The sequence below is a fragment of the Staurois parvus genome, unplaced genomic scaffold, assembly GCF_062004578.1.
Source record: "Staurois parvus isolate SC_StPar_1 unplaced genomic scaffold, SC_StPar_1.0 ptg000679l, whole genome shotgun sequence".
Taxonomy (NCBI): Eukaryota; Metazoa; Chordata; class Amphibia; order Anura; family Ranidae; genus Staurois; species Staurois parvus.
The window spans coordinates 1,063,136-1,082,726 of NW_028318475.1; the positions used below are offsets into that span (position 1 = coordinate 1,063,136).

Genomic DNA, 19,591 nt, shown 5'->3' on the forward strand with positions numbered 1-19,591 from the left:
GTCCCGCCTCAGCTGGGCTCCCTCTGTGACTGCACAGCGAACTGGGGTCTCGGGCAACAGGCGGCAACCTACCCCTGGACTGGGGTCTCGGGCAACAGGCGGCAATCTACCCCTGGACTGGAGTCTTGGGTAGCTGACAGGCAGTTTCCCCTCAGTTGGAGGGTCTCAGGTAGCAGGCAGGCGGTCTCCCCTTAGCTTGGGGGTCTCAGGTAGGGACAGACGATCTCGCCCCCAGGCTTGGGGGGGTCCCGGGCAGAACCTGGGCCACTAGAGTCCAGCTGGGTCTCTCAGCGGCTGCACAGCAGAATGGCTTCCTAGGAGAGACCAGCACTGTCCTCTTAAACCCCCTGAGCAGGATGAGAGGTGGAGGGAGGTCATTAGCAGGATTAAATGTAGGGACTGCCTTAATTGAGTTTAGGGACATTTTTGATGACAATGGAGAGAATGGACAGGAATGGAACTACAGTAATTTAATTTGTAGCTGTAACTGGTTGGACAGGATGGATAAGGAAACACAACACATTAATACAAAAGTAAGGCACTAATTAGGGATGTAGGACATCTGGGCACAAGACAGGATGGAGATGGAAACACAATAATTGAATTTGCATTTGTAAACAGGATAACAATGGGAAGATATATTAATTGAATTTGGGACCTTTTGTGGAGGGGCGAGTTAATTACAGCTAGGGGCCTTTGGCACACAGCAGTGAATACTAATTGGAGGATGCTCTTCCTATGGCCAGGAGGAATTAAAGGAACAAGGAATTAATAACTGGGAATTAATAACTGGGCTGGCAGAGAACTCGTATCGTGACACTCCAGATCAGTAAGCAGGAATTAATAATTGGCCAGGCCCCTATACTGTGACACCCCTCTTGTTTGGTGCTAGTTGGTATAGTCTTTAGTTAGATACTCCCAGCTATAGTTAGTTTTACTTTAGGACTGCAGAGGCTGGGCTTAGGAAAGTGTCTTCTTACACTTCAAAAGGCTGGAATAATAAAATCCTTTGTATTGCACTGAAGTAAAACTATGTTAGATTCAAATTTTGTGTCTTATGGAAGAGTTAAGTTGCCTGTGGATTCTATCAAGTCAGCAAGTGGCAAGGCTGTCTACACATACTGGGTCTGAGGTATGTCATTGCATATATCGGCATATGAAACAGAACACTTTCTGTTCTGTCTATACTGGCATTACAATTAAAAAGTCAAAACAGTGTGGCAAAATGTGAGCATGACCAGGATTATAAAAGTCCTGAGAAACCCTGGTATGGAGCACAAAAACAGGTTCTGCAGCACATGTAGCATGATGTGGTAAACGGTGGTCATGGTCAGATTCAACCTAACCCTGGGAGTAGCTTAAAGAGGGATGATTAAACAGAACCTGAGCCTAGTCAATGTATACACTGCACACATATGTCACAGTCCTTGTATCCACAACATATTTATAATTACTGTGCCACAAGTTATAGCCTTATAGACACACAAAAAGCTCAGTACAAAGGATCATTGTTTTTTTTTTAAATTTTCAATTACATATACTTTTCTGCACACAAAAAGATATCAGTTTGTCTGACTAAGCATACCATAAAGTGAGTTGGCCTCACACCCACCTTCAACACACAGCGGGTGATTGATAGCATCAGCTGTCCATGTTTCCCTATGAGAGTGTGTAGAGGGGGTGTGTCCATTACATTCACTCAAGTCTTGAGACAACACGTTGATCAGGACTATGTAAAATACAACGTACAGAGTGCAGCATTTAGGAATAGAAGGGATACAAGGGGGAAAGAGGGTGGAGAGAGAAGGGGGGGGGTTAGAAAAAAGGGAAGAGAGAGGAAGGGAGAAGGGAAGAAACAGAGGGTGGGGGGGGGGGGGCAGAAAGAGGGAAGTGAGGTAGAGAGAGAAGGGGACAGAGAGAGGGGGGTGAGGGAGAGAGAGAGAGAGAGAGAGAGAGGAGAAAAGCAATAGAGAGAAGGGGGGAGATGGGGAGGTGAGAGGAAGGGGAGATAGAGGGGGATAGGAGAGAAAGATAAGGGCAAAGAGAAGGGGGAGAAAGCAAAAGAAGAAGGGGGTGGGGGGGTGAAAGGGAGGAGGAAGAGAGAGAGAGAGGGAGCAAGGGGGAAGTGGGGGGTGGATAAAGGGAGAAGAGAGAGAGTGGATAGTGTGCAGTATTCTTACTTACCAATTATAGCCCCCAAACCTGGTCTTCATGAGGTTCAAGCAGCAAGCAGCCAGGATCTAGAACTGTATGCTCTGTTTCAAATCTGCTGCTCAGTGCCCACAGAACCCTTTTTCATTTGCACCGTGTGTGCATTAAATTATCCCATTGCAGACAGGGGGTTGCAGTGTGGGAGGACACAGGGGACAGGATGGGAGGCAGTGCAGATACAGCCTAGAGATTTCTGGGCACTGGAAAAGGGTTGCAGACACACTGCACTGTCAACCATAGCCAGCCACCGTATTTTCACAGGCAGTTCCTCTCTTACACAGGCTTTTACACTCAGGCCACTTGTAGGCAGGTGCCTACAAATTAAGCTGACAGTGAGACTAGGCTGCCAAGGTGGTAAGGGGTTAACTCTGATTCTGCAGTTTTTCTGGGCTCTGCCCTCCACACTGTGATGCACATTAAAAAAAGGGAATGCTAGGGCCAGAAGAAACCACATGGGAGAAGAGTGAGAGGTCCACAGGAGAGGATGTAACCAAGAGCAACCCGTAACCACAACCCCAAGGGAACCAACCTGACAATGGACTTTTCCAGCTTTGGACCTCTACCTGAAAAAGGTATGCCTGGGCAGCCTAGGAATAGATAGTTAGGAAGGGACTTACTGTATGTGTTCATGGACTACTGTGCTGCTGCAGAGTTTCCAAGTAAAGTTCTTTAACTGTTGATAGCCTGGTCTGCTGGTCTGAAGTTATTTGCAAAGGGTTGCATGGTGGTATATGGCGTATCAAAGGAACAGGGCCTGTAAAGCAATTAAGGGGCTGAAGAGGAAAGAATGGGAGGTCACCATGAAGGAGTTGTCAAAAGGAGTGAAGTTGATATGGGTAACCATGAACTGGTGACAATGTATAGCAGCCAGTCAGCATAAAGTGGTACCAAGCCAGGGGCAGACTGCCTATTTGGAACCTCGGGCACTGCCCGAGGGCCCGGGGTCATTAGGGGGCCCCATGAGATTCCCCTGGTACCTTTTTCAAAGGCTTTTTTGAGTTTGGGCAAGGACACAGGGGCCCCATGATCCCCTATTTCCCGGGGGCCCCATGAGTTGTCAGTCCGCCCCTGTACCAAGCACGGGGTGACGGGCCTCTGCTAGTGAGGGGGTCAGTACACTGACTCCCTCCCTAGCCGTCATCTCCCCCAAACCAATTGTGAGAAAACCCACGGTATGTAGATCTTATGGACCTAACCACATGGTACGGGAGAGGTGAAGGAGTTAATTTGTGCATGCAAGAGGTCTGCGGTTAGTGCACAACAGGACACCATGCTGTCACTGGGAGTAAGGTGGCAGAGTAATGCTGGACTGAGGAAATGGGGCAGAGGCTCAGAGATGCTCCTCCTAAATGCTACATTCGGGAAAACAAAGTGTGCAATGATATGGGACAGAGAGCATCTCACAGGAGGGACCAGAATGTTGGTTCACAGTTGAACAAAGTGTATGGGGCTCATCTCTAAGTCAGGGTTCTGCCTTAATGTCAGCTTTCATTTGAATGTGGCCCCATCTGGTCCCAAGCATTGGCAAGTGCATACAAGCAAAAGGAATCCCCAAGTGAAAGGTGAGTAGACCCCACACACTCTAGCATTTTTAGAAGAAGTCAGATGTTCAACAAAACTTAGTATTATATTGTAAAGGTTTAATTCCTTAGAACCCATTCAAACTATATAGAGTTACCTGCACATTCTCCTTATGGAAAAATGCAGGTAATTGCAATGACACATAGAAAACAATAGCTCTCTATGTGTCATGTTCACACCAGAATGCTGTGTTTCTCTGTGTTCAAAAGATGTGTGATTCTCTCTCTCTCTCTCTCTCTTCCACCCCCCTTGTGTAGCAGCAGATCAAACTGATCTCAGTGGCCCATGCTTTCACAAGGTTAACAAGCCACATGAGGCTGACACTTTCTCTATCCCTCTCAACTCCCTCTTTAAGAATCTCACCGCCCAACCAGCAAGGACATGAAATGATGTACATAATTATATGTAGTGCTAACCCTGCAAAGACCGCTTGTTAGTTCTTGCCTGTCCTTGTAAGCCTCCCAGCACCTCTGACATTATGGGTTCAGATATATTTCAACATTACAGGATAATAATGCAAGAGACACAATTCTTTAGTAACACCTCTGTATTAGCCTTGTTCAGAAGTGAAGACCACAAGAATAGTGGGTATAGGATATAAATCCCCACTTCACGCATTAAAATAGAATACTGTTAAAATAGAAATAAACAATAAGCAGCGTTTAACAAATTATACAGTCATGAGTAGTAAGCTTCAATTATTAAACTGCAACACCAGCAGTAAGAGGGGTAACAAAAGGCTTGTTGACTTCAGCTCCCTCTAAGCCACCGGCACAGCAATGGTGGATGCAGAGAATTATGTAAAACTGATACTCTGGCATAAATAAATATTTATAAATATCCTAATTTGAATAACAATGGCCTTAGAAGAGAGGGGGTCCCTTTAATTAGAGATTGCAACTTGAGTCCTGTGATGTTTAAAGTTCATGATATGGTAGTGTCTGTTGTCTTCTGCTAGCAATGTTGGGGCCCATAAACAGTAGTGAGTACTGGTAATTCAATGAAGTTAAACAGATAGGCTGTGGTACTGTTCATAGGAAAGATTTCCTGATACTGAGGTGTAAAGGTGTCTGCATGCAGTGTCTCAGAGTGATGACAGAAAAAGTTTGGGCATATGCCTGCTCACCAATCCCATGGATAGCACAGCCTACGAGGAACAAGAGTTCTTACACAGGCTCTTGGCTGTTTGCAGGGATGTGCAGAGTTGCTGCCTGATGGCTTGTCAGCACAGCACTGTCTGTGTAAAGACCGTATAGTGACAGTCCTAATGCACAGAGGCTAATGTGATTCCGGTGTGGCAATCGGTGCCACTACTGTTCTGAACTGATGTGCAGAGTCCTGCAGCAGTAGGCTAAAGATCTTTCTCTGGAGGAGAATGGTAGTCCCCCGGTATTCAGCTCTGAACCCCGCACCAAGATTGCATATATCTTGCATAGAATATATCTGCTCTCCCAGCATCCCTCTGCTTTGCCCGTACTCCGGTAGTTGTACTTCAACCAACACTCATAAATACAGTATGTTTTGGCTATAGGACTACAGGTCCCAAGATGTCAATAGAATTTAATCTACTCTGCTAACAGGTAGTGATGTAGCAGTCCCAGTACTGGATACTAGGGGGGAAAGTATTACCCATAGCTCATCTGTAAATTTCCCTAAAAGGTATAATGCTATTACCGGTACCTGGTTACATTAAAACTGTGATATAAGCAGCTAAAAGTAGAAGGCAGAAGATCCTTACACCAGTTTAATGACCGGCTTCTGTTGAACAGAGAGGGCTACATATGGATTGAAATTCAGCTGGATCCTGCTGAAGCAGCTGGATTTTGATATGTGTATACGTAGCTTAAGAGGTTCCTGCATACACATGCACAGTGTGAATAGCACCATTGAAAAAACATGTACCGTATTTTTTGCTCCATAAAACGCATTTCCCCCCCAAAAAATGGCAGAAAATGTCTGTGCGTCTTATGCAGCGAATAAGAAGCGAATATGGAATGGGCGGCCCAGTATTTCCGCCGCCACCATGTTAGAATACCGGGCCGGCTCCTCGGCTCTTCTGTGCAGCAGAACCTGCTCCTCAGTCCTATCGGTTCCTCGGTCCAGCTGTATTCTCATCGCCTTCTCTCCCTGGCACAGGTATCTTTAGTGTGAGCACCCAGCTGTGACAGCTTGCGGCTTGACAGCCAGGTGCGCACTGCGCATGAGCAAGAACGCTGCACTTTGTGAATGGTCGGGCAGTCTTCTGGGACCTGTCACGTGTCCCAGAAGACGGGGAGGGAGGACAACTCCGCGGAAGAAGGAGCGAGAACTTGTCAAATTCGGGTACCTGCTCCCTCCCCCTTCTGCTCCCCAAAGGTCTGCAGTCTCTGGTTATCTCCTGTACTATGTCTGCAGTCTCTGGTCATCTCCTGTACTATGTCTGCAGTCTCTGGTCATCTCCTGTACTATGTCTGCAGTCTCTGGTCATCTGTACTATGTCCGCAGTCTCTGGTCATCCGCTGTACTATGTCCGCAGTCTCTGGTTATCCCCTGTACTGTGTCCGCAGTCTCTGGTCATCCTCTGTACTATGTCTGCAGTCTCTGTTCATCTCCTGTACGATGTCTTCAGTCTCTGGTCATCTGTAGTATGTCAGCAGTCTCGAGTCATCCCCTGTATTATGTCAGCAGTCTATGGCCATCCCCTGTACTATGTCCGCAGTCTATGGTAATCTCCTATACTATGTCCGCACTCTCTGGTCATCTCCTGTAGTATGTCTGCAGTCTCTGGTCAACTCCTATAGTATGTCCGCAGTCTCTGGTCATTTCCTGTACTATGTCTGCAGTCCATTGGTTCAGAATATTTTTTTTTCTTGTTTTCCTCCTCTAAAACCTAGGTGCGTCTTATGGTCAGGTGCGTCTTATGGAGCGAAAAATACGGTATTTATGGGCATTTACAAATGTCGACTAAATGCATATATATGAAGGTTTGCCAATGTGAATGAGGCCTTAACTGTTCATTTAGTTCATTTGGGGGGGCAGAGATAAGGTACAGTATATTAGTTGTCTTATTTCTAGCTCTGATAGGCTTCCTCAACCTATGCAACCAGTCCCTCGCAGAGTCCTGTTTGCAGCTTTGGGACACATGCTCTCTCCCGCACATAAAATGCAAGGTTAAAATCCCTGCGCTGTGCATGATGATGCTAAAGAACCTTCCCCAGCCCACCCAAAGCTCAGAACTAGAAGCCAGTGCTGGAGTCCTCAGAAAAAGATATAGGGTACAATCTATACCTGTACCCTTAGACTATAAGTGTTTAACCCTTGCTGTGGGGGCCACTTCAAGTGTAGATTTTGTCTAATTCTAATTTTGTCTAACCGGCTCTCCTCTCCTCACGAGCTGTCAGCGTGACAGCTCACAAGGAGAGAAATGCTGATAACCAGCATTTCCTTATTTACATGCGATCAGCTGTGTTTGGACACAGCTGATCACATGACAGAGCCGGCATCATCGGCTCTTCCGTTGATCGTGATCTGCTGTATCCCAGGGACACAGCCAGGGGCGGACTGACAACTCATGGGGCCCCCGGGCAATAGGGGATCAAAAAAAGCCTATGAAAGAGGTACCAGGGGCATCTCATGGGGCCTACAAAAAAGAAGGGTTTGTGAAAAGGAATTCACAGAAAGCGGCTACATTATGAACAGAATGTGATAGAAAAATTTCCAAAAATTATGCTTTATTACATATAAATATTTGACATATGGGCAATCGCCCTGGTTTACCATCACCTCAGTATGAGACAATACACACAGACCTAAAACCATCATAAAATCTCATGGGGCCCCCTACTGACCCAGGGTCCTTGGGCAATGCCTGAGTTTCCAAATGGTCAGTCCGCCCCTGGACACAGCGCACCACTGATTGCTGCACTGCACACCTCCGGGACCGCGCACGCACGATTAGAGTGGGAAGGATTCATATGACATCCTCCCAGAACGAGAGAACCCCTTGCGCCCATCGTTACCTTATATGGCGGGCAGGAGGCGGTTAATGATGGTAAAATCCATACGTATGTAAATTGAAAAAAGTTGTATGATTAATGAGTATGGTTCATAAGTGTTGTGTTCATAAGTACAGATTGAGTCATAGTGACTAAGCTGGGGGGGGTTTGAGTAAAATTAATTTAAGTAGAAATGTTTTACAATTATTAGTAAGCTAATATGTAAAAATAAAGTGTTATTATAAAGAATGATATTTAAAGCAATAATAATACGGCCACAGCCAAGTTAGCACCAAAACAATAAGAGTTGTGGTCTTTTATTGTATAGGGTAAAGAACACTGCCTACAGTCCCATGTAATGTGTGTGATGACCCTTGGGGGAAAACTTCAAAACTTGCTAAAGTTCCTGAAAAATCAGACACTTGGCACTACAGGTTAGAAATGAAACTGCATGCACAGACTCCACATTCTCAGAGTTCTGCCTGTACAAAGTGAACTGTATCAGTGTGCAGAGCTACGTAAGCGTATGCCCCTCCCTGTGCGGGGCAGCTGCACTCCCTCCCTTTTCTCAGTTCCCTTTTACAGCATGCCGTGTTGTGTCCCCAGTCAGCTGATTTCTCCAGTCTGTCTGTGCTATTCCTAACATGTCCCCAATACCCTCATTTTTGCTGCTACTCCTGCTCTGGGGCTCCTTTTCCTCCACACTGCAGGACTGGGCAGCCCCACGTTATAACGTCAGCCTGGACCTGCCACCCGAGCAACGCTGGAAGACAATCCTCTCACATTACAACCATACTTATCTCAGGGAAAGCTTGAAATTCATCTACAAGTAAGTCTTTTTGTTTAGTTTAGAAACTCCAGCAACCTGTCACCATTGATTTTGCAGTATAGAAATTCAAGGGACTAAGCCCCCGGTCACATCAAGCCCGACTTTGAAATCGTGCAACTTACAGTGAAGTCGCACGATTTCAAAGTCCGGTGAACCGCTGATTTCAGGTGTCTATGCAAATCGCACCAAAAGTAATGAATATATTACTTTAGAAATCGGTGCAGCTCCGACCAAGTCGGAACCAGGGGCGGACTGACCATTTGAAAACTCAGGCATTGCCTGAGGGCCTGGTGACAGTAGGGGGCCCCATGAGATGCCCCTGGTACCTTTTTCATAGGCTTTTTTGAATTTGAGCAAGGACACAGAGGCCCCATGATCCCCTATTGCCCGGGGGCCCCATGAGTTGTCAGTCCATCCCTGGTCGGAACCACACTGATATGACCGCTCCAAATGTGGACAATAGGGTGCGACTTGGCATACAATTAGCAAGTCACGTGGCATGCAAATCGCACCCAATGTGACTGGGGTGTTAAAGCAGTTTTAAACCCAAAAACGAACATGTATTATATTGCAGCTGATCAGTTCTTAGACATGGTGGCTGTATTCATTTTTTTTTTTTCATTTTACTTCACACCCCGGTCACATAGGGTGCAATTTGGCATGCGATTTGCATGCCATGCAACTTGCAAATCATATGCCAAGTCGCACCCTATTGCCCACAATTGGAGCGGTCATATTGGTGCAGTTCCGACTTGGTTGGAGCCGCACCGATTTCTAAAGTAGTGGAAGCATTACTTTTGGTGCGATTTGCATAGACATCTCTGTCAGATGTTTTGCAAATCGCACCTGAAATCGGCGGTTCACCCGACTTTGAAATCGTAACACTTCACTGTAAGTGGCACGATTTCAAAGTTGGGCTTGATGTGACCGGAAGCTTATGTTCACCTGTAGATCAGATGGATCCCCTGTCAGTGGTAACAGCGCGCTGCTAGAGGCGTACATTTTTAGGCAAGTTTGTTATGAGCTTGTGGGGGGACCAGTTTATTTGTTTTTACTCAGTGTAGCTTTTACCACTTTAACCACTCGCTCTCCTGAGGATTTACCCCCCTTCCTAACCAGGCCATTTTTTGTGTTACGGTGCTACGTTACTTTAACTGACAATTGCGCGGTCATGCAATGCTGTACCCGTCTTTTTTTTCCCACGAATTGAGCTTTCTTTTGGTGGTATTTGATCGCCTGTGTGGTTTTTATTTTTTGTGCTATAAGCAAAAAAATACCGACAATTTTGAGAAAAAAACAATATTTTGTAATTTTTGCTATTAAACATGTCTAGTAAAAAAAATAAAAAAATCAAATTTTGTCATAAATTTAGGCTAAAATGTATTCTGCGACATGTCTTTGCTAAAAAAAAATCCCAGTACGTGTAAATTAATTGGTTTACATGAAAGTTATAGTGTTTAGAAATGGCAATAGATACTGGGATTTTTTTTCCCTACTAGTAATGGTGGCAATCAGTGACTTTTAGCAGGACTGTGTGACTGCGACGGGCATTTTGACACGGGGGGGGAACTAACTTGGTGGCACTGACATCCCCAGTGTCACCAATACAGTGATCAGTGTGGGCAGGAAGGGGTTAATGTGAGGGTCGATCAAAGGGTTAACTATGTGCTGGGAGTGTTTTACTAGGGAGCAGGGGGGGTGTGCTTCACTGTAAGCACACTGATCAGGATGGCTGTACTGTGCACAGCCTTCCCGGGCAGTGTGCCTGAGCTGACAGGGAGGAAGACTGTAAACAAAACAATCTTCCTCCCCGTTGGTGATTGTCGGTAATCACCGGGCACCAGCAGGTAATCACTGGCTGGGATCTGGTGTTTGACATCTATGGCCACGAACGGTAGGGCGTGTGTGAGGCTTGCGCACGCCCCCTACCCAGAAATGCGAAATCACGTATATATACACATGATTTCACGCACCCGTGTAGCAGTATATCTGCTATACGGTGGCGGGTAAGCGGTTAACCAGTTCCGTGGCACCCTATAGCAGAAATATTACTACAGGGCGGCATGGGTGTACAAAATCATGTATATATACGTGATTTTGCAGTTTCGGCCTCGGCTGTCAGTCACCGGGTCCCAGCTGGTGATTACTCGCCGGCACCTGGTGATCGCCAAGTATCTCCGACGGGGGAGAGACCTGTGTATAAACAACACAGATCTCTCCCCTGTCAGCTCCTGCACACTGCTTTGTATGGCTTTGCATAGCAGAGCCATACAAAGTAGTGTGAAGGCTACTTGACCCCCCTCCCTCCTAGGTAAAGGGAGCCTTGACTGCTGGAAGCTTGGCAGCTACATGTGAGTAAACCTAAATCAGGGATATTAAGTGGATCCAACAGGATTGGCCACCAAGACATGAAGTGACTGGGTGGAGCCTGAACTATAGAAAAAGGCTACGCAGGGGCATGTTCCACTACTCTGAGGAGATTCAGACATCACAAGAGTTGCCCACCCTCCCACCTGTTGTGAGTTTCGTCACAACTTTATTGGCGGTTTTACCTTGCCAGCGATTGATATTGCTTTATGGGCTATGCCCTCAAGTTTAATTCTGGGGTCAGTTTAACACCTTCCTGCCCGGCCTATAACAGATTGACGGGGGGGCGAGACACTCGCCGGTGTGACTGTGCGTCATATGACGTCCTGTCAAAATGAGCCGCTCACGCGGCTGCGGGGCCGCGTAGCGGCTTGATCTGTCACCAGCTGTGTCCATGGGACACAGCCAATGACATATCACTACACTGGCCCCTTGCCAGTGACCAATCACAGCAAATCACATGTCAATTGTATACATTGGATGGCTTCCTGTCATGCCATCCATTGTATACAATTATGTTGTTAGCTGTGACTGGTCAAGGCAGTCACATGATACAAACAGGGCCAATCACAGCCCATCTGTATCATGTGATCAGCTTTGCCCAATCACAGCTAATCACAGCAAAAGACTGAATGAATCAGTTTAATTCAGTAACATTGATTGAAAATATCAATGAAATACATTTGTATTAGCAATCATAATAAATTTAAAAAAATCATGATCACTTGCCCAGAGTAGTTCAGTGTTACTCTGGTAACATTATATTGCTTTGGTCACAGTGTGCTGAAAAATAAAATAGTAAAAAAAAAGAAAACATTTTATAAAAAAAAAAAATTGAAACATTTGAAAAAAAATACAAATTCAATTATTATTATTATTATTTTCACCAAAGAAATGTAGCAGAATACATTTTGACCTAAATTTATGAAGAAATGTTATTTATTTGCAAAATTTTATAACAGAAATGAAGAAAAGTGGGTTTTTTAAAAAAAGTTTCAGGTGTTTTTGCAATTATTTTAGTAAATATAAACTGCTAAATATCATTTTCTCATCAGCAGTATATAGCAATCTTGTGACTTCATTCATTGTCCAGCTGAGCACTGGTTAAAGCTTGTAGGTGGAGTTTTCATTCTTCTCTGACTGTCCTATGAGGCTACATAACCCCTGACCATTTGTCTTGACAGTGCTGATTGGTCCTATGCTGATCACATGTACCCTTCCAAAGAAAAAAAAACATTCTAGCAATACACATGTAACACTACCCCTTTAGGAGTCACTAGAAGATTTAGGTCTCCCTATAGCACTGCACAGCCAGGCATCATACATCTTCACAAAAGCTTGCATCCAGAGTCAGAAATCAGTCCTTGAGCTTTGGTTTTGTTGTTTTATTTAGGGGATTTAAACTGGGATAGGGTTAGTTGTTTACAGGATGCATAAGGGTACTGATAACTGAGGACAACTTCCTGGAACTATTTACAACCTTCTCTTCTTCCACTCAGATTCACCCACTGCCTCTAAGGCCTTCCTCCAAAATCCCTAGAGCAGGGGGAAATTCCAGAGGGGCTGGCCTGCAGAGCTTCCCAGCCCTGACCACAATTTGACCCCTCTCTGGCTATTACACCTAGGCTGCTGCTCAGTCCCTGTCTAACCAATGGAGTCTAGCTCCCCCTAGCTAAGCTAGGAGGACTCTACACACACTAAAATGAGCATGTGCAGAGTAACTCGTAGAGCTCTATACTATCAGCAAATGGATTGGGGACAGTAGAAGAAGGGGAGGGTCAGAGAAGACAGGCCTTTTTTTACACAATGCAGAGGATTGACCCCTTAGGTTCCACAGTGAGTATAACAAGCATGCTTTACTGCATATACATATTGATTTTACTGTTGTGGGTTTAGTAACACTTTAATTGTTTGCCAAACTGTTACTGTTAAGGCATGCCGTGATTGACAACTGTCACATTTGATTTGCCGTCAACCAAACTGTCTGGTTGGTTACATTGCACCCATGTGACTCTTGGTAGCCATCTTGGGTCAGTGGGGTCTATTTAGGTCCTTGCCCCCAGGTTTTGAAGCGCTTCTGGCATATGGCTATTGTAGAGAGAGAGACCCCACTGGTTAGGGAAAGTAACTAGCAAGAGGGAAAGTTTAACAAATTGGTGGGGACTGGTTATCCTGGAAAGGAACTTGGTCAGGATCAATGGTATCCTCTCTGCTGAGAAATACGGGCAGATACTTATCCATCATGCCATACCGCCCCCTAAATTTGTTCTGAAGCAGGACAATGACCCCAACCATGCAGCCAATGTCATTAATAACTATCTTCAGTGTAAAGAAGAACAAGGAGTCTGGTTTTGCCCCAACAGAGCCCTGATCTCAACATCATGGGGTCTGTCTGGGATTACATGAAGAGACAGAAGGGTTTGAGGCAGCCTACATGCAAAGAAGATCTGTGCTTAGTTCTCCACAGAAGCAGAATTTATGTTATAAAAAGAAAAGTCAACCCCTTGCTGCCCACTCTATGCATTTATCCTTTTCACTGCCAGGTCCTTATGGCCCTACAACACTGCTTCCAACAGGCCAGGTCCATACGCCATACGAACCTGTATTCCTCTCTGCTATAAGTTCATGGTCACTTAAGTGGCCATGAAATTATAGCAAAAATGTTCAGCAGACTCTGCTGAACACAACAATAGCACTGATTAGCAGCTAACAAGCTGCTGATCACAGCTGTTCACCTAAAATGACCCCCCCCCCCCCCCCCCCGATACCACCGCCACCTTTTACCATCCCATTTGCTGCTTTCTTTTCTCCTGCAGTCCCTAAAATTCCCACCCTAAAATGCCCACCCCTCCACCTGTTTCCTGTCTTCACACCTGTTGTCTAGCACCGATCTTCACTCCCAGCATCAGCGCCACCAAACACCCCCCCCCCCATCTCTGTGGTTCCGATGCTTCCCTCCAGTGCCTCTCCCACTGACAATTGCACACAAAAAGAAATTTTATCTGCTAATAATGATTTTATTGTATTTTCAGCTAAAATATTGCTTTGATAAACATTTACTTATATATCGTGGGGCCTTAAAAATCATTAGCACCTTCTTTTTATTCTACTGGTCATGTGCTTTCAGAAAATATGATATGGGGGGGGGGGGGGCTTTTACAAACTCTGAAAGCTCTATGGGAAAGAGAAAGCTGTAAGGGAAAAAATTTCAAAAAATTATATTATTGGCTCTCTGGCAATACAGGTAATGGTGGAAATATGTGTCAATTTTGGATAATTTCCCTGTTTGTTAAAAATGCTAAATTTTGTATCTAATTGTGTATATCTCCGTTGCAGAACAATTCCAAAATGGGCTCAAGCCATCCTCTTTCCTCTGGAAGAAATCGAATTAGTATTTTTAGTTGGGGAACCCTATTCTGGTGAGATGAGAGGAATAGCTAAAACACTTGAAATTGATGTTGGATATATATTGGCCACAAACCTTGCCTATGAAGCTACAGCGTAAGTAACACTGTAAAAGCTGAAATATATTCTTCTTTTTATGACATATTACAAAAACTCTCTAATTTCTATGTGTATATGTACTCACCAGCAACAGGGCTGTTGTGCAGGAAAAACACTCACCTCTACTTGATTTGTTCCCAAGCCAAGTGAGGCATCACACTCTTGGTGGTGAAAACCACTGCAGAATGTACAGTAAGACGCCAGTGTGAGACCAAAACTATGCTTGGTCAGCAAGTAAAGGAGTGTTACATAGAAGCAGGTGAGTGTTTAACCGTGCCCTGCATAGAGAACCTGCCATAGTGTGACATGGGCCTTAAAGTGTTTTTTTTATTTTTTCCCCCTGAGACACTGTCTTTATTATTTGTTGTCACGTCAGCAACTAAGGTTGGCCATGTATGTTCTGTCAGTGAATCTTTCATATAAGCTAGACCAGTGTTTCTTAGCTTTTTAAATTAGGGACAATTTTAAGGCACCCTTTAAAATTAGGGACAGTCTTGAGGCACCCCATTGTACAATGTGAAAAACTATTCTAATATTTTTATATAATGCAGCAACATCCATACATGTAGGACACCCAACATTAGAGGTGATTTATTCTTCCAAAGCAAATACACTTTTGCACACTGGTACTGAGCAGTAGTCCCATGTTTCTCTTCTTCCTCAGTTTTTCTCCATCACTGTGATGATGTGACCCCAGCATTAACAGAGAGGGGCAAGGGAGGATGAAACAAGGATGCTGTGCAGGCAACCGACATCCTCATTATCAACTGACGTCATTGGTTGTCAGGATGCCGTTGGCTAGAAGGTTGTAATGGTGCACAAAGAAAACCTGTGGCTGTATGTAACTAAAACGCAGGCTTTTTCCACCCACTGCTTTGCATACAAGTTTAGGGCAATTTTTAGACATTTTGCCAAGGCACCCCTGAAGAAACCTTAAGGCACCCCAGGGTGCCTGGCCACCGTGGTTGAAAAAGGTTGAGCTAGACTAAGAGCTGATTCACACATGTGCAGTGCAGAATGAAGCTCAGGTTTCACAGCTAATTCACACAGTAGTTGTTCAGTGGTTCAGGCCAGGTATACATCAGATTCAGGACAGTAATAGCTCAGGATCTTATCCTGTTCACACATATACGGTTTAGAAACAGTTCCCATAGAAGTCAATAGCCTGTAATCCGCAGCTGAACTGGACCGTACTGCTCAAAAATCGTACAGGACTCTTTTACAATGCACACTGAATCCGCATCGCCAGTGCACCGGACATATGTGAACATGCACCATAAGAAGCAATGTTATTTCACTTGTCATGCAGATTGAATGCGGTTCAAACTGCATCCAATCCACATATATGTGAACCGGCACTTAAAGTGACTAAGCCGGAAAGAGGAGAGCCGGTAATCTTTCAATCGATTTGACGAAGACCATTGGGACAATTAGAGCAAATTAAGCTCCCAGAGAGCAAAAAAAACTTGACAGATATTCTAAACGTCTATTAAATGCCCTCATTCTATCCAGCATTTTGGGTTTTTTTAAATGTGTGCTATTAGATTAATTTTAATCCAAAATGAATATGAAAATACAGCTGTTAATCTTTAAGCACATTTAAAACCTGCGTACACATAGTACTGACTATTTCCAAGGTTAATAAAATAACCTCAGAGATTGGAGTTTAAAGGGCAGATTTCTATACTGATATGCTATCAACATAAGGTAGGTTCAAATTCCATGGTCTTTTGTTTTCCTTAGGTGTAAAAAGGTTTTAACATGTGCATCATATACATTGTACATATTCCAGTGATTACCATGACATTTAAGATATGATCGCCTATTAAAAACTGCATAGGTAAACATTTTTTGAGTTTCTATTTAATATGAATAATTATTAGTTATAGTTTTTATTGTGCTGTGATATTTTAAAACTAATTATATATGAACATTGGGCAGCTATATTTGCTTACATCATTTAAAAGCTGTGCTTCCTCCTTACAAGCACCGCACAGAGTCTGGCTTTCTTTTCTTCCTCAATGCAGTTCACTCAGTGTGCTCACTCTCTTTTTTTAATTACATTTTTCTTTTAATGAGAGAATGTGATTGACTATAAGAATGGCCGCAACATTTGTCCAAAAAGTCAATGCAGGAAAGACAATGTACAGTGTGTTAGTATAGGTTGAGCGCAAGCTTACAGTGCTGGGTCTAGGGATGAACATTAAGAAACACTTAAATGGATGGTGGTCAGGCTAGTAAAGCTGGTCATAGATTGGTAGAAAATCGTTCGAAAAATCATTTGAAGCGCTTGATCATTCGTTTTGTTAGTGGGCTCATTTCAGTTCTTAAAATGCAAAGATTTATGGCAAAAAAACAAACTTGCATTTCCGAATTTTGTAGTGCCAGTGAACGATTTGAAGTACCAACTAACAATTAGATCGCAAATAACACGTAAAAATGTACTGTGCATAAGCATGTGAAATCAATCGACAAAGAATTTACCTTTTATGCTGTAAACGAACAATATGTCCTCAAGTGGGGGGAAAAATTGTGTCAATATTGGCGTAATTGCAAGCTCATTCGACAGATCTTTATCAAATGCAAACATATTTTCTGCTCATCTATGGCCAGCTTAAGTAGTGGGCAAAGGGAAGGATTGGGGGAGGTCTCAATTTTTAGATTGGTAAGTGCAATACAGTTTAAATGGGAGGTGAAGCGTCATTTGGAGTTGATACCATCGGGTATATTGAAAGCATTGCTCTATAGATTTTTGAGTTTCTACGTGCAACGTTTGGATGAAAGACTCCCAAAAATCAAAAAATTTTACTCATAAATCAATAAATAATACCAAAATCAGCCAGCGATGAATAACCTCTGCACATAAAAACACTTAAAACATAGGGATGCCACTTATCCCTCAAATGTCCAGAATTTTTAAATAATCATATATAAATTAATAAAACAGGGTATGCGGATAATATAGATAATGTTGGTATTAGCAATCTGTTGAAAAAGGGTAAGGAGATCACACTCAGATAGATCTACTTTTATCATAGGCAATTCCAAACTATGAGATCAGTAGCTAAAGTAGTAGAGAGGTTCCCACTGACCAGCAGGATGAGTACACAAGCAAGTCATCCTAGCAGATAGCATGGACTTACCTGAGACGAGAGGTCTAAGCACTAGCTGGTTTTCACCATATCTCCTGATGGTGGAGATGGGTTTTTGTTGTGGGCTAGTGCCAGGTTGCGGTCCTTAAGAAGAGTTGAACAAGCCAGGGTTTGGTAGCAGATGTACCCGTTGGGGATTAAGTAGAAGCATGGTGAGTAAAATGCTTAATTGTCAGTAACAAGAGGTTGTAGGTTGGGATCAAATGGAAGAGTAGTTGAGGAACAAGCCAAGGTCAATAATGAATGGTTGTAGATTGGGACTGAGCAAAAGCACAGTTGAGGAACAAGCCAAGGACTTTAATGAGTAGAAGTGAAGATATACAAATGATACCAGCGCTCAAATCTTCATGCAGACCAGGGAATTGAAAATGCCAAATGAAGAGGTGCTGCCCCTCAAAGACCAGGAAATCTGAATAGTGGTGAACAAAAACAGACAAGGGCGCACTCTCATCGTGCATTACCGTGGAGACCCACGTATTTATTAAATAAAATGGAAATATACTCACAGTGTGCCTGCTGGTCCCTGGCCTATATACCAACAAATGTCAAAATGAGGGTCAAGAAACCCTCCCACCCATTAACAATAGCCCAATCAGAAACAGAGAAAAAAAAAAATTATTATCATGCAATATATCCAGGGATCATCTTGGATCACCAATGACAACACATATACATATAATATTTATGACATATATATATATATATATATATATATATATATATATATTGAGTGTATATATGTGTGTATTCACATGTGCCCTCAAGGGGAATATATATTTATTTATAGTATTTATTTATGGATATTTGTGTCTAGCGCTTCACCACCATTATTTATTAATTTACCCATGCCACCAACATATTTTATTTTATTTTCAAGGGCTTTCTTTTTTTTATTTTGGGAGCCACAGTGCACACTTGCTGACACAGGCAAAGCTCCTCTTTGTTTGCAGGATGTCATTGCATACTTATGCAGTGCACACAAGTATTGTGTACTAAAGCACCACATAGTTTTTCCCCAATTGCCATATTTGCCATTAAATTTAGCCAACCCCCCTATATTTTGAGGCTCTGCATACAGACGTAGCAGGCAGCGAGCAGGTTCTGCAAGACAAAGTGCTGGTCAGGCCACACCATCTAGCACTGATTAATGCTTGTAGGAGGAGTTTTCTTTCTGCTCTAGGAGGATGTGAAACCTCTGACCCTCTGTCTGGACAGTGCTGATTGGCCCTGTGCCGATCACATGCACCCTCCCAAGAAAAAAAAATCCTCTCTAGCAATACACACCAAACTGAGTATGTGCACGTGACAACGGGTTCAGTCTGTATCAGGTGGTCATTTCACCAAGAGGAGGGGCAGAGAAGAAAAGATCAAACAGCCTTTTTGCACAATGCAAAGGGTTAACCCCTTAGGTTCCACAGTGAGTATAACCAGCATGCTTTACTGCATATACACACTGATTTTACTGTTGTGGGTTCAGTAACACTGTAATAGATTAATAAAGCAAACAAAAATTACCACATTATCTACTGCTGATCTCCAGAAACACCAAATGTTTCGCGTCCAGGGCCAGTCAGATTACCTAATCACATGTAACTGTTCAGATGAACGGTTACATGCAAACATCAATGGTGCTTTTGTACAAGTGGCTGAACCACTGCTGTTCGCACATTGTGTGCAAGGGAATAGTTTCTCCACCAGCAAGGATCCAGTCAGTCCGAAAGCTCCTCTAAGCTACCGAAGGATTTGCTTTAGCATTATAGCCCTTGTGTCCACTGTACTCTCAGCCATGCTCTGCAGCACCTGCAATCTCCCTTGCACCTCTGCTGCAACTCAGCATTACCCACAGCCTCAGCTCTACCGCAGCTTCATCTCCACTACATCCACAGTCTCCAGTGGCGGACTGACCATTCGGGGGACTCGGCACTGCCCGAGGGCCTGGGGTCAGTAGGGGGCCCCATGAGATGCCCCTGGTA

The 19,591-nt window shown here is 43.9% G+C and overlaps 1 protein-coding gene across 2 annotated transcripts in view; it reads left to right on the forward strand.

The window, feature by feature from the left end:
* The first annotated feature begins 2,216 nt into the window (after nt 1–2,216).
* LOC149447622 (N-acylethanolamine-hydrolyzing acid amidase-like) overlaps nt 2,217–19,591 on the forward strand; it is a 44,166-nt gene continuing 26,791 nt past the window's right edge. The window contains exons 1-2 of one of the 2 annotated variants that reach the window (XM_089652307.1): nt 2,217–2,783; nt 14,299–14,463. In XM_089652307.1, the coding sequence (XP_089508433.1) occupies nt 14,387–14,463 (77 nt within the window). In that variant the 5' untranslated portion in view covers nt 2,217–2,783; nt 14,299–14,386. Of the gene's footprint in view, nt 2,784–8,327; nt 8,596–14,298; nt 14,464–19,591 lie in introns of those variants that run through there. The other variant, XM_089652306.1, reaches the window with a different exon arrangement.